Here is a 16,012-nt window from a genome sequence, read left to right as displayed (position 1 = left end):
GAATGCCTCAAAAGAGTACAGGGTTCGTACTCCAATTAGTATTACAGTCAAGGATGAATAACTGTATAACCATGAAGGCCCATTCAGCCTTGTTTTATTTAATGCGTGATAATGATTTGTAGGCAAAAATCCCATCAATTTACAATGTTTCTAGGTAATGTCTTCTGTATGTGTTGCAGCTCAGTGCACATGGTCATGTAAAATATGTGTGCATTATTATTATTACAATTAATATAATATTATTAGTATTTTTTCTGTACACTGTTGCACATGCATAGGTGTGAAAGGACTTTAAAATATATTAATTTGATCTGTAAATGCAGCCTTATTTTGTGCCTTATGACATTATGCTGTCCTGAATGTTTACAGTGTCAGATGTTCTCACAATTACCATGTATTATGCCGCGTACACACGGTCGGAGTTTTTGTCTACAAAAGTCCGACGGACGCCGACGGACCAAAGCTGGCTGACAATCCGATCGTGTGTGGGCTTCCCCGGACTTTCAGCGGACTTTTTCATCCGCAAATCTGACAAACTTTAGATTTGAAACATGCTTCAAATCTTTACGTCGTAACTAGGCTGGACCCAGAAATCCGCTCGTCTGTATGCTAGTCCGACGGACAAAAACCTGCGCTAGGGCAGCTATTGGCTACTGGCTATCAACTTCCTTATTTTAGTCCGGTGTACGTCATCACGTACAAATCCGTCGGACTTTTGTGTGATCGTATATAGGCAAGTCCGTTCGTTAGAAAGTCTGCCACAAGTCCGCCAAAAGTCTGTCGAAAGTCTGTCGGACGGGCTGTCGGACTTTTGTAGCCGAAAAGTCCGACCGTGTGTACGCTGCATTTTTTTTTACAGTGAGAAATATTCTCATTGTTATCAAGTATTGTTCAATAAAATGTATAGTGTTTTACCACATTTTTTCCCTAATTTTCCCTCATTTGGCCCTGATTCAAAAAACTGCTAAGTGGTACTTAACAAATGATAAAATTGCCTCTAAATATTGTTGTCTTATGTGATTTTAGCATGCTTTAGGCACTATTTTGCTTTTTTTTAGCTAATGATGTCGATTAATGAACCATTGTCTAAGCTCAGGAATAAAAAAAATCAAATGTTTTATTATGTTAAAAAAAAAATGTTTTTTTTCTTCTTTATTTAGTCAGGTATATATGAACCCCTTTGCGCCTAAGGGTAAAGCAAATGTTAATGCCTATGCACAATTTTGCAACTTTGACATGTGTTTGTAAAACCATACATATCATCACAACTACTTTGTGCATCCCGGTGGATTATACCTTGTTTTGGGCTTTCATTTGGTAAATGGTAATGATATCTTCTGATTTGTTTTATTATCAAAGTAAAACTGTCCCAAAATTGTAAAAAAAAAAATAATTTTTTAAAATTTTAGCTGTATATTTCTTGTTACTACCATAACCTATCATTAAAGAACAACCCAAAATAAATTCTCCTGCCCAGGACAATTTTAGCGATACCACATATGTGTATATTAGTTGTTGTATGTACTTGTAGTACAACCCAGAAACAATAGTGCACATTTTTAATTTTTTTTATTTTAATCCTACCTAAAACACACTCACACTAACTGACACTGATACTAAAAATGCTTTTTTAAAAAAAAATCCTGCCTAAAATATACTGACCGACCATGACTTTTGACCCTTACTTGACCCAAACACTAACCCTGGCACTGACCTAGATCAAACCTTGACCTAGCTAATATTTCTTTTTTCTTTTATTAATATTATTATTATTCTTGTTATTATTATTTTTTTTTGTTTTGTTTTTTACACACTGTTGTTTATTTTTTTCTCTGAAAGGAGAGAGGGAGATACCATATATCTTTCCTCTCCATTCACAGAGAGAGAGAAACACAGTGGCAGACTTCACAGTGACTGACTACTTTTTTTTTTTAATCCACGGTGGTGCAAAAACCTACAACGAAAAAACCCATAAGTGTACAAAAAACGTGCATGTGAACACACACAAAGAAGTGCACTTAAAGCGGAGTTCCGCTGGAAAAAAAAATTAAAAGTCATCAGCTACAAATACTGCAGCTGCTGACTTTAGAAATAAGAACACTTGCCTGTCCAGGGTGCCCACAATGTCCTCAACCAAAGCCGACCCTCCCTCGGCTCTGGGTGGAGGCGCCAGCATCTTTAGTAAGAGAGTCAGGAAGTGAAGCCTTGCGGCTGCACAGCCTGTTTCCTTCTGCGCATGCGTGAGTTGCGCTGCACGTTCTGACTGGTCCCTGCTGTCTTCTGGGACCTGTGTGTCTCCCAGAAGACAGCGGGGGGGGACAAAGGAGGGGCCTGACATAGCGTAGATCACAGTGGATTCTGCGGCAATCTTTCGACGGAAGTGGGAGCAAATACCTGTATTAGACAGGTATCTGCTCCCCCCTGAAAGGTGCCAAATGTGACACCGGAGGGGGGGGAGGAACTGGAAGTTCCATTTTTGGGTGGAACTCCGCTTTAAGGATGTGCTTTAGCCCACCCCCCAAAGGAGTAGGACTTCTACCCTGACCTCCGGGGCGCAAGGCTTCTGACGGGGACATAGGTTTACATGGTCTGCCTAGCCAGAAGGCCTGGCAGACCCTGTTCTCCGTGGACAGCCACAGCCATCCTCGAATACTAGGTCAGGGGAGCTCTCCCGAAGAGAGACCCCCCAAAGGCAGGGGAGGAAGAAACCTGAGGGTCACACATCCTCCCCCTAGACTTCAGGGTAAGTCCGAGGACTCACACCCTTCATCCAGTGAAGAAAACACACACAAAAGTGAAGAAGTGACAAAGGTGGGAGAAAAATAAATAAAAATAATAAAGTGGCCATGCCAAATTGTGCACTGGCCATGGCCTGAGGCCTGGTAAGCAAAAATTGCCCCAGACTTAAGCCAGAAGGCCCAGCCCTGAAGGCGCAATGCATAAAAAGTGTTTGGCATTGTGACCATGTGTTCTTTCCCAAAGTGGGTTTCAACACCTATAGTGTTACTAAGAGCACCTCCGGGTGACCTCTCCTAGAGGGTACAAACACTGCAGACGCTCTGCTTTCCCAGCCCGTGGCCAGACAAGGTAGGCTGCTTGAACCAGGAGGTACTGGACCCTTCCAGCTTTCCCAGAGAGAATTTACTCCAGGCCCCCAATTACGTTTGGGCGCTCCGGTTTCAATCCCTGCCTGTACTATCCTTCCAGGCCCCCATCAACCTAGCAGGGTTGCATAGTCACCACTACAACCCAACCCAGTATGGGTCAGAATGATAACACAGCACCCCCACTAGAACATTGATAAGAACAGACACTACACTTGATCTTAGCCAAAAGGCCCAGAAGCACAGTGACTGACCACTGTGATAGCCAAACAGAGGCTATCACAGCAATCAGGTGACCCAGAACTGGGAGTTCTGGGTACCAATCATTAGGATGAGACCCGGGGCTCCCAGTGAGATCCGAGTCTCTATGCTGGGAGCGCGCTGTGTGATGCATTCCCAGCACCCAGCACAAACACAGATACGCATATATGCAGGCCCACGGAAAAAAGCCCAGTCCAGTGGAACCGTATATATGTGTACTGTCGATGCGAAGGAGTTAAATGTTGCAAATAAATACTTATTTGTTTTAACATTGTGCAGGAAACAGTTGAAAAATGTGAGCCTGGTACAACTTCAGACAGCTGTTTACTGCTGTGCTGTGAATACAGACCTCAATAGCAGGACCTCAGGTTGCACATGAACAGCAGAATGACCCAGTGGAGAGATGTCCCCATTTTCTTTCCTGTAGTGATGGTGCTGTCTAGATCTCCATTTTACTGTATCAATTGACAAGAGCAGTCCAAGTGATGGAATTTCGTATTAGACAGCCCAACATGCAACACACACACACACTGTGAAGCATGGAAGCACACTGTGATACGTGTTTACTTGTAAAATGAGGAATTTATTGTTGGTTTGCTTTTTTTTTTTTTTTCCTTATTGCTCTCAGTTGCCATTTTGCAACATTTCTTGTCTAAAATAAAGATACTGTACATTTTAATTTTGAGAGCTGTCACTAGGACACATATTCTTACAGGGAATCCTCCTCTTTACGATGGGATCACAATAATAAAATGGCAAAGGTTCTAACCCTTACTTACTGTAACAGAAACCTGAAAAAAGATTTGGCTGGATTTACTCTTTTTAGATGCCACTAGCATTATTTTAGGGAGTGATAACTCAGCAGTCATGAGGAAAGGACATTTTTTAGTACAAAACACTATTGCACCTCTCTCAGTAATGTCCACAGACCCCACCCCAGTGCCGAGGAGAAGAGTCAAGGAAAGCAGTGTGGAGGAGGGTAGGCGGAGCATAAGGCTCCACCTCCGCCAGTCACCAGCCGCTTATGGGGGCGTGAGTCACATGCCACCCCCCGCATGAGAGAAAGTCCCCCCACCCATCTTCCCGATTCTTGGCTCCCGCGGCCGCCCCCCAGCACACATGCAGCCCACGGCGGCCACCTTGCTGTAGCGGCGCTGCTGTGCATGAGCGTGCTTGGCAGAGGGTGGAGGGGCCCATCCACCCACTGCCAAGCAGGCCCATACACAGCAGCGCCGCTACAGGAAGGCGGCCGCCATGGGCTGCATGTGTGCAGGAGGCGGGCGCGGGAGCCAGGAATCGGGAAGATGGGTGGGGGGACTTTCTCTCATGCGGGGGGTGGCATGTGACTCACGCCCCCATAAGCGGCCGGTGACTGGCGGAGGTGGAGCCTTATGCTCCGCCTACCCTCCTCCGCACTGCTTTCCTTGACTCTTCTCCTCGGCACTGGGGCGGGGTCTGGCAGTGACGTCAGGAGGAGAGAGAGAGAGAAGCACAAGGGAACCCCCCAGGACAGCAGGTAAAGTTATTTAATAAATTATATCAGTGTTATGGGCACAGTGACAGCGTTTGAGGGCACAGTGGCTGCGTTTGATGGCACAGTGGCTACAATTGATGGGCACAGTGGCTGCAATTGATGGGGCACAGTGGCTACGTTTGATGGCACAGTAGCTGCGTTTGATGGCACAGCGGCTGCAATTGATGGGCACAGTGGCTGCGTTTGGTGGGCACATTGGCTGCATTTGATGGGGCACAGTGGCTGTGTTTGATGGGCACAGTGGCTGCGTTTGGTGGGCACAGTGGATGCAATTTATGGGCACAGTGGCTGCATTTGGTGGGCACAGTGACTGCGTTTGGTGGGCACAGTAGCTGCATTTGATGGCCCAGTGGCTACAATTGATGGGCACAGTGGCTGCGTTTGGTGGGCACAGTGGCTGCATTTGATGGGGCACAGTGGCTGCATTTGGTGGGCACAGTGGCTGCAATTGATGGGCAGAGTGGCTGCATTTGGTGGGCACAGTGGCTGCCTTTGATGGCCCAGTGGCTACAATTGATGGGCACAGTGGCTGCGTTTAATGGCACAGTAGCTGCGTTTGATGGCACAATGGCTGCAATTGATGGGCACAGTGGCTGCAATTGATGGGCACAGTGGCTGCGTTTGGTGGGCCCAGTGGCTACAATTGATGGTCACAGTGGCTGCGTTTGATGGCACAGTAGCTGCGTTTGATGGCACAGTGGCTGCAATTGATGGGCACAGTGACTGCAATTGATGGGCACAGTGGCTGCGTTTGGTGGGAACAGTGGCTGCGTTTGGTGGGAACAGTGGCTGCATTTGATGGAACAGTGGCTGCATTTGATGGAACAGTGGCTGCATTTGATGGGTCACAGTGAGGCTGCAATTGATGTGTTTTTTTCTGAATTTTTTAGTTTGTTTGCACTCCCCCAAAAATTTTGAGAACCAGCCGCCACTGGCATGTGCAAAGTGCTCCATGCATGCTAAAATCAATGCAAACCCTTTAAACAGTCCACATTTAGTGAAAGTGCATTAATATGCAGATCATGATATTGCAATAAAGTGCTCCATCAATGCTGAAATCAATGCGGAGTCCTGCCCCCACCCCATAAAAACATTAAAACTCAGCAGCTACAAATACTGTAGCTGCTGATTTTTAATATTAGGACACTTACCTGTTCAGGGATCCCGCGATGTCGACACCTCAGCCGATTTTTGGATTGGCTCTTGGGTTTTGCCACCATCATTCATGGTAAGGGAAACTGGAGGGTTCACTACTGCACATGTGCGAAGTGCGTTGCACTTCTGAATGGCCCAGTGGAGGAAGGAGGAGGGGGCAGTGCAGTCTCCAGGGAGTGGGGAAGGGTACCTGTCAAAAACAGGTACCTGTTCCCCCCTCCCCCCTGAAAGGTGCCAAATGAGCCTAAAGAGGAAGGGGTGTAGTTTACAGATGATAGGGTGGGTCTTAAACAGGAAGGGGTGTGGCCTCGACAGCAAGGGGTGGGTCGTATTTAAAATAGGGGGGTGCATGAGTTTAGTCAGGCCTAAGGTAGCACAAAACCTAAATACACCACTGGTTGATAACCAGTTCAATACAGGGCATTTTCACCCCCTTCCTTCCCAGACCAATTTTTAGTTTTCAGCGCTGTCACATTTTAAACGACAATTGCGTGGTCGTGTGACGTTGTACCCAAACAAAATTGACGTCCTTTTTTCCCCACAAATAGAGCTTTCTTTTGGTGGTATTTGATCACCTCTGCAGTTTTTATTTTCTGCGCTATAAACAAAAGAAGAGGGACAATTTTGAAAAAAACACAATATTTTTTACTTTTTGCTATAATAAATATCCCAATTTAAAAAAAAAAAAAAAATTTCCTCAGTTTCGACCGGTACGTATTCTTCTACATATTTTTGGTAAAAAAACGCAATAAGCGTATATTGATTGGTTTGCGCAAACGTTATAGCGTCTACAAAATACGGGATAGATTTATGGCATTTTTTAAAAAAAATAATTTATTTATTTTTTTACTAGTAATAGCGGCGATCGCGATTTTTTTCCGTGACTGCGACATTATGGCGGACACATCGGACACTTTTGACACATTTTTGGGACCATTCACATTTATACAGCGATCTGTGCTATAAAATTGCATTGATTACTGTATAAATGTGACAGGCAGTGAAGGGGTTAACCACTAAGGGGACACAAGGGGTTAAATATGTTTCCTAGGGAATGATTCTAACTGTAGGGGGCGGGGACGTACAAGGGGAGGAGACCGATCAGTGTTCCTCTGTACTGGGAACACAGATTGGTCTCCTCTCAACTGACAGGACGTGGATCTGTGTGTTTACACACACAGATCCATGGTCCAGACCGGTTAACGGGCAATGGCGGGTGCCCGGCGGACATCGCGGCCACCGGGCACACGCACCGGGTCCCAAGCAATGCGGCGGGCGCGCGCGCCCCCTAGATGGCCGGGAAGCCCAGGCCGTCATATGACGTCCACCCAGGATGGGAGATCCCATCTGTGGACGTCATTTGACAATACGCAGGTAGTGAAGTGGTTAACATTGGAGAGTGCAATATCTGGTGCAGCTGTTCATGGTAGCCATCAGCTTCTAACGTTAGCTTGTTCAGTTAAGCTTTGACAATAAAACCTGGAAGCTGATTGGTTTCTATGCAGAGCTGCACCAGATTTTGCACTCTCCAGTTTTCATAAATCAACCCCACAACCCTCCCCCCTTGGTTTGTGATAATGGTTAGTTCCCCTTGGGGATCAAACTTTGCTCCATCTCACAGTCTGTTCCTAGTGTCCTCATAACAATAGCCCAGCATGAGGATCTCTGCATTCAATGTATAATAATTTTAGTTGTAATACCTATAACAGTTGATTGTATCTGAGTCACATGACTGCCACTCTCGCTTAGTTTCCAACTTCAGCTGGGTTTCAATTTTGCATCTACATAGTACAGTATTTCTGCTCTTAAATGTGCACAGTCAACACAGACAGCATGACGATGATGTTGTCCTAAAGATCTGGGGTTTGTCCATGACTTCCTGGGCTAAAAGGAAGGGGTTGGGCAAAGCTGGGTGTCATTAAACTAGGAAGTTGGCAGCAGCTAATGATGTATCAGGACTCTGAGAGTAAAACAGTGGTATGAAGAGGGTAAATATTATCGTGAAAACTATAAATAAAATTCTAAAATTCAAATTGATTCCACGCAGGTAACACAGCTGAAAGTGGAGTTGGTCTTTAGGTTATGGTGAAATCACAGAACGTGGCATGAAATCAAGAGAGCTAAGTTATAACTGCAGAGAAAAGGAAGGAACCAGAATAACTGCTGAAAATCCTATTACTATCACTGAGAGTTGTAACAATATAGCAGATGACTGACTACATCTACATTCAAAATGAAAAACATTTGAAAAAAAAAACACATGCACTAAAAGCTAACTGTAAAACAATGTATATTTTACCTATTTAACATGCTAAGTATGTAGAGCAGCCTTTCTCTACTTTTTCACCCTGGAGAAAATTTTTAAATCATTTTCAGGTCTCAAACAAGCTCTGCTAAAATTAATTAATCAGGAGTCAGTGGGAAGAATGCCCCTTACATTGGTGCTCAGTGAGAAGACTATTCCCCTTACATTGGTGGCATTGGACACAAATCAAGTGGGAGGTTATTCAGGCAGAGCTCAAGGAACTCCTAGCAACCCGTGAAGGAACCCTAGAATTCTATGGAACCCTGGTTGAGAATGATGTAGAGAGATGTTCAAATACCTTACAGAGAATAAATGGCAGTTCAGGATTGGCCAGTGTGCTGCTTTCTGGGTCTTAGCAAACAGGTAGCAGCTTCATTCAGCCCACCCACCCCTGTCATCCATTTTGTATATACAGTTGGAAGATAGGGTTTGTGATGTACTGGCAGGTTGACGTGAAGCTGCCTGCTTGCTAAGGCTTTCTGACTGGCTCCAAACTAGTATTTATGCTACACGGTGATTATATTATTTATTCCTACACACCAGGTTATTCAGGCAGAGCTCAAGGAACTCCTAGCAACCCGTGAAGGAACCCTAGAATTCTATGGAACCCTGGTTGAGAATGATGTAGAGAGATGTTCAAATACCTTACAGAGAATAAATGGCAGTTCAAGATTGGCCAGTGTGCTGCTTTCTGGGTCTTAGCAAACAGGTAGCAGCTTCATTCAGCCCACCAACCCCTGTCATCCATTTTGTATATACAGTTGGAAGATAGGGTTTGTGATGTACTGGCAGGTTGAGGTGAAGCTGCCTGCTTGCTAAGGCTTTCTGACTGGCTCCAAACTAGTATTTATGCTACACAGTGATTATATTATTTATTCCTACACACCAGTTAAAAGGTACAAATTAAAGAACAATTTCAGTCAAACCCTTTTTTCTTTTAAAAAAATTGTCTAGAATGGCAAATATGTTACAGCCTTTATCAGAATTTGCTTGTGATCTGTGAAGAAATGTCCCTTAATTTACTGTGGGGTCAGCTGAGCAAGAAATAAAGAGAATGTCTTTATCTGGCTTCACACAACAATTAAATCACATTCGTTTAAGGATGGGGGGGGGGGGGATTTTGAACTTCTGTCACCTCTGAGTCCAAGAAGAAGTGAGGAAGTGAGGGGAAATAGTGGCACACAGACAGAAAGTGTAAAGAATTCTCAACACAGGTTATACCCTTCCTGACTCTACCCTTATGGAATATGTTGATTAGAGTTGGGCTTTAGGCTTTGAAATAATACATGGCAGAACTTGCCTGCCCAGTCCTTCAGTTTGTCCTCCAGGCAATGCTATAGTTAATAAGTCTACCCCATTGCCCTTTTACATTAATATGTGATCTGAGAAGGCGAGGTCTGTAAAATATGTGACACAACAGTGCCTATCAAGAGATAGTGAATATAACATACTGTATGTCACAGAATTTGAGTAAGTAAATGTGTAGGGAACTTCACCCAGAGTAAGTTTTACCAACTTCAATATCATTTAAAGTATTAGGGGTAGGCTACAAATTGAAATACAATGTGAAAATGAATATATGATTTTACATTTTGACCATAGATATCATTTAAGGGTTCACATGTCCACTTTTAAATTTAACCAAATCAAAAGTGCAGTGAACACCAATCTCTCCAATATGTCTTAATCAAAATCTACCAAACTAGAACTCTTCCACAGTGTTCTTAATCACCACTGTTGGATATCACAAAATGCAATCTCCCATCTCTCAATAGTATCCTCAGTTGAGAGGGGTGAAATCAGACCACATGGCTGCAGACCATGCTTTTTTAACCACACTAATCTGGACAAATAAAAAAGTCAAGAAATTAACTTTTTTTCAGGCTACAGTAACAAGGCCATGTGAATCAATTTGCCCCGTAAGTACCGTTATCCCTAAAGAATGTTCAAATTGATATATATATTTTTTTGTGTTTTAAAATAAGGTCCGTTGGCATGGACCATAGGGTGAGTACATGGATTGAAAACTGGCTACAAGGGCGTGTTCAGAGGGTGGTGATAAATGGCGAGTACTCAGAATTGTCAGGGGTGGGTAGTGGGGTTCCCCAGAGTTCTGTGCTGGGACCAATCCTATTTAATTTGTTTATAAACGACCTGGAGGATGGGATAAACAGTTCAATCTCTGTATTTGCAGACAATACTAAGCTAAGCAGGGCAATAACTTCTCCGCAGGATGTGGAAACCTTGCAAAAAGACCTGAACAAATTAATGGGGTGGGCGACTACATGGCAAATGAGGTTCAATGTAGAAAAATGTAAAATAATGCATTTGGGTGGCAAAAATATGAATGCAATCTATACACTGGGGGGAGAACCTCTGGGGGAATCTAGGATGGAAAAGGACCTGGGGGTCCTAGTAGATGATAGGCTCAGCAATGGCATGCAATGCCAAGCTGCTGCTAATAAAGCAAACAGAATATTGGCATGCATTAAAAGGGGGATCAACTCCAGAGATAAAACGATAATTCTCCCGCTCTACAAGACTCTGGTCCGGCCGCACCTGGAGTATGCTGTCCAGTTCTGGGCACCAGTCCTCAGGAGGGATGTACTGGAAATGGAGCGAATACAAAGAAGGGCAACAAAGCTAATAAAGGGTCTGGAGGATCTTAGTTATGAGGAAAGGTTGCAAGCACTGAACTTATTCTCTCTGGAGAAGAGACGCTTGAGAGGGGATATGATTTCAATTTACAAATACTGTACTGGTGACCCCACAATAGGGATAAAACTTTTTCGCAGAAGAGAGTTTAATAAGACTCGTGGCCACTCATTACAATTAGAAGAAAAGAGGTTTAACCTTAAACTACGTAGAGGGTTCTTTACTGTAAGAGCGGCAAGGATGTGGAATTCCCTTCCACAGGCGGTGGTCTCAGCGGGGAGCATTGAAAGCTTCAAGAAACTATTAGATAATCACCTGAATGACCGCAACATACAGGGATATGTAATGAAATACTGACACATAATCACACACATAGGTTGGACTTGATGGACTTGTGTCTTTTTTCAACCTCACCTACTATGTAACTATATGTAAATAAAGTAGGGAATGGTTAAGGGCCAAAACAAGCTTTTTCAATCGGGTGTGTTGTGGTAGCATGCATGTGTTGGCACATTAAGGTGACATTCATTTTGAATGGCACTTCAACGCCGTAAGGCAATGGAGCTTTAACATATATGCATTGCACCACACAACAATGCTCTACTGTGCATTGTGGTGTGCTGTGTCAGAAAAAAAAGATGCCTTTGTTTGTTATATTCCAATGCATTGGCAACCCCTGAATATGAATAGACTGCCTTAACACAATGCATGTTAACATGTGACACAACATGGATTAACTTCTGTATGTGTCCCATTGGGGAGATTTCCCTTCATTTTCTAAGAGATTTATTAGAAGATGAGAGGAAATCTCTCCAAAGTGGGAGGAAATACAATTGTAAGGGGGACAGGTCCCTGAGTAAAAGACTTTTTTTTCTCTATTCCTGTTCTGGTGACAGCTGTAAAAGTGTGGATTTCAAATCACTTTTGTCACCAGAAGGTATAACGAGGGTAAATTTTCTCAGCAAGGGTAAAATAGTAATAAAATTCTGATCAAACAAAAAAGCTTTGCCTTTTAATTAACTTTAAAAATTAATTCTAACACTAAGGCTGGGTTCACACCTATGCGAATTGGATGCGGTTTACCCCGCATCCAATTTGCATGACAGGAGATTGTGACCAGCTCTCACATATCTCCGTCTTGCGTCTTTGGCTTCATTTCAGAGCCAAATTCAGGCAAAAATTAATCCCTGATTCATCCTTGAAATGCAGAACAGGGACGCACCAGACCCCTGCTGTGAGCCGCATCCGTCGGAGGTGTGAACCCAACCTAAAAGCTGCGTAAAGTTGGGATCTTGCAAATAATAGTTAAACATGGTTGCGTCAAGAGCAAGAGATTTTTACATAGTACTTTAGTACTATGTATCCAGTTACTGAAAGATTTAAGTTAAACGTGTTACTTTATCTAATAAGTTCAATGCTAAGGTCCACTTTTTTGTGTCTTGATGATAGACTGTCATTAAAATAGCTAACTGTCAATCTGATACTGCTACTAGTTATAGGTGAACATGGTTTATAAACTAAAGGGCTTATGAATGAGCTTGTGACAATTATAAAAATCCTGGTTGCCCCCAACAACCAGTTAGAACTCGTTTTGTTTTCAACTCTATATTGCAAAAATGGCTTGTTAGCATACTTTTGAATGGCCTCTGCAGTCTCTTGCCTTAAATCAGGCCTTAGCGTTATAAATGTGTATCTGATAATGTATCACAACATTTTGTTAGTACCAAGGAACCTGGAGTCCTATAGCATGTTGCTAAGCGCCAGCAATCAAAGAATGCTAGCCCAAAGTTTTGCTCGTGGGCAAACTATGACAAGACAATGGAACTAAAATATTTGTGTACTATTCCACTTAGTGTAGTATTTGGGGCTAACAACCAATCACTTTGAATACATTTTCAATTAATTTAATGGTCCTAATTGGTGCTGTGCAACCAATAAGAGATTTTAGAGTTCACCATTCCACCAGTCAAATGCCAGTGTTTCCAGACTACCATTCAAGTGTGCCTTGATATAGCCTGTGAATGTAAAACCTGCTTCAAAATGAACCTACTTATTAAATTCATATAGGCAGGTACTTCAGAATTTGAAGATGAAAATATAAAGATTAATGTAAATCTTTTATGGAAATATAAGGATGACATATTTACTATTTCCCTCCATCCCGCCAATAAATACCACAAAGTTAAAAATATTGTGAGGAAAAAAAAAATACTTACTAAGTGTAATGTGAGTATATTTGACTTTTTTTTCACATTTTTTTTTTTTATTATAACATTGCATTCTTAATACTGAATATATATGATATATAGTACATATAACATTATCCTACATATCCTAAAAGTAAGTTGTTTATTACTTTAAAGAGAACCTGTAAGGATAGAAGTACAAGGGCTGCCATTCCTGACTTGATTTTAAATAGATAGACTGCTCTTGCTTTCTCAACTAGTGAGTGAATTCACTGGTTACATGCTTGTTCCCAGCCTTTAATTCTCTAAATAAGCCAGGATCAATGACAGCTCCTACTTTTTTCCCTTCATAGGTTTGTGTTAAGGTGTTCTGGGTGGAGACATGTAAATCATACTTCCATGTCGCAGTAGTCAACTGTGCAAGCAGAATTGGTGTAACCAAAAAATCACCCTCTATAGTTACAGTAAGACAACATTGCCTTGTTAAAACTAAATGTATTTGCATATAACCACTTTCCTTCCTACACAAAGTTTAGGTGGTTTATTCCTTTAAAGATTTCTAATGGAGACATGTAAATCATAGTTTCATGACCTAATGATCAGTTGCACATTAAGAATTGCTGGTTAATAGAACAGGTTTGTCCTAATATGTATTATTAATCCATCTAGTATTGCCACTTTTTGGTGGGAGCTATGATATACAGTAAATATGAATTAGAAATGAATTAGAAATAAAACTTAATTTAGTGGTAGAGAATAAAATTATAACACTTACCGGTAAAGACAGATCCCTTTCATCCCGGAATTCAGGTAGTGTTTCTAAGCAGAAAATGACTATGGAGATAAGGATGACCATAACAGAAATAATGGCAATGATTCGGGCTGCAGATGAACTGTCTGGGTGTTCAAACAGGAGCCAAACTTGCTTCATGAACTCACATTCCGGAAGAAGTCTCTCCTCTTCTTTCGGAAAGCCCTCATCTTCCCTAAATTTACTGATCACATCATCTCCAAGCTGGTAAAACATCAGCTCCTCCATAAAGACATCTAGGGGTACATTGGCAGGCCGACGTAGTCGACCTCCTGATTGGTAAAAATAAAGTATTGAGTCAAAACATGGGCGATTTCGGTCAAAGAAGTACTCGTTCCTCAAGGGATCAAAAAAACGCATTCTTTGCCTTGGGTCTCCCAACAAGGTATCGGGAAACCGGCTTAGTGTCCTTATCTGGGTCTCAAACCTCAACCCCGAGACGTTGATCACAACCCGCTCACAGCAGTCTTTCTGGCGACAGAGCTCATACTTCTTCTCATGGGGGACTATCATGAGATTGGAACCCCCAATCACTTCCTCCCCGTTCTCCATGACTGAGAGAAAACTACAATCCTCAGGGTAGTCTCAACCACAACGATTTCTCCATAGTCCCCTAAGTCCTGGCTTTGTATAGTCTTCTTGTTTCAAAGTTTTCACATTCTCTTTTCTCAAATTCTTTACTTTCCTATCTTCGGATGGCAGTGTCTGTCAAAATTTTCTTTCTCCTCAGTAGGGAGGGATGAGTTTACAGATCATGTTTGATTGACTTTGCCGTAAAAGTTTATCTTTCCAACTTTTCAAACTTCTCTTATAAGGTTCCAGGGGAGATTTCTTTCATGCAATGAGCTTACATACCAGCCTTCTCTCTCAAGCCTTTTCTCTCTGTTTTGTGATTGTGACTGCCCTGCTCTAGGGATTAACGTTATGTCACATTCTCTCTCTTTCTCTCTCTCTGTCTGTATACTTCTTTCCAGACCTTCATACCAATAGCAGCACTTCACTCTGTGCTGTAAACACGCACGCTGAGCTCAAGGTATCGAGTTCTCTTAACTGCATAAGCTAACAGTTCCATGCAAAATAAAAATACACATCTGAGGCTCCTCCCTTTGCTAATGTCCAGGAACTCACTGAAGGCTGTAGGTCAGCCCGGCCCAAAGAGCATCACTGTGCAGCCACTAAAAATAATATCTTGCTAGCTAGTCTTCATATAGCAGACTGCTGATGAGGTGTTAGACTACTTTCAATAGTCCTATGCTTCCAATACATGGGACATGTTGCTGGTAAAACAATATATGCAATATGTTATCTTGGAAGGTCATGGTGCACTACAAACCCATAATGACATACCATATTTATCTAAAGCCAAAACTTTTATTTAGTTTTAGTTTTGGATAGAATGGTGGGTTAGAACCTTTGTCATGTGTCTATTGCTGTCTGTGTCCCTAATATGAATATAGGGGAATTAGGGGAAATCAAAAATGTTGAATTGTCACTTTGGGGAGGTTTCCTATTAATTCCTGTTGTGTCTACACAATTGGAAGTAAATAGAAATCTCTCCAATGGAACAGATAACACAAACCCCCCCCCCCTCGGAAGAGCAAAAAAACAAAACCAATATTTACCATTTCCTACTTTATCTAAAATTATAAAATGAAAACATTATTGCTTTAGGTATACTTTAATTAACTGATTTAAGTAATACTCATTTCCAAAACTCTTCCAAAATATATTGAAGAAAATTACATGATCCAAAGGTCATGAGACAGTACAACAGACTGATATTCAGTTTCTATTAGATGTTGGAGTGTTTTAACCACTTCAGCCACGGAATGTTTTACCCCCTTTATGGCCAGGCCATTTTTTGCAATACGGCACAGTGTTACTTTAACTGACAATTGCGCGGTCGTGCGACGCTGTACCCAAATAAAGTTGATGTCCTTTTTTTCACAAAAATAGAGCTTTCTTTTGGTGGTATTTGATCACCTCTGCTGAGCTATAAAC

General features: G+C 42.3%; 1 protein-coding gene and 1 pseudogene across 1 annotated transcript in view; both read right to left on the bottom strand.

The window, feature by feature from the left end:
• Positions 1–15,059, bottom strand: part of KCNA7 (potassium voltage-gated channel subfamily A member 7) — a 130,306-nt gene extending 115,247 nt beyond the window's left edge. The window contains exon 1 of the mRNA XM_073602821.1: positions 13,976–15,059. Coding sequence (XP_073458922.1) covers positions 13,976–14,563 — 588 coding nt within the window. The 5' untranslated portion in view covers positions 14,564–15,059. The remainder of the gene's footprint in view (positions 1–13,975) is intronic.
• On the bottom strand, positions 3,223–3,349 carry LOC141111520 (U2 spliceosomal RNA; annotated as a pseudogene).
• Positions 15,060–16,012: the final 953 nt, after the last annotated feature.

This window comes from Aquarana catesbeiana, linkage group LG10 (genome assembly GCF_042186555.1).
Source record: "Aquarana catesbeiana isolate 2022-GZ linkage group LG10, ASM4218655v1, whole genome shotgun sequence".
Taxonomy (NCBI): domain Eukaryota; kingdom Metazoa; phylum Chordata; class Amphibia; order Anura; family Ranidae; genus Aquarana; species Aquarana catesbeiana.
Note: the sequence above shows the minus strand (reverse complement) of the source record. Positions and strands in the feature narration are given on the sequence as shown.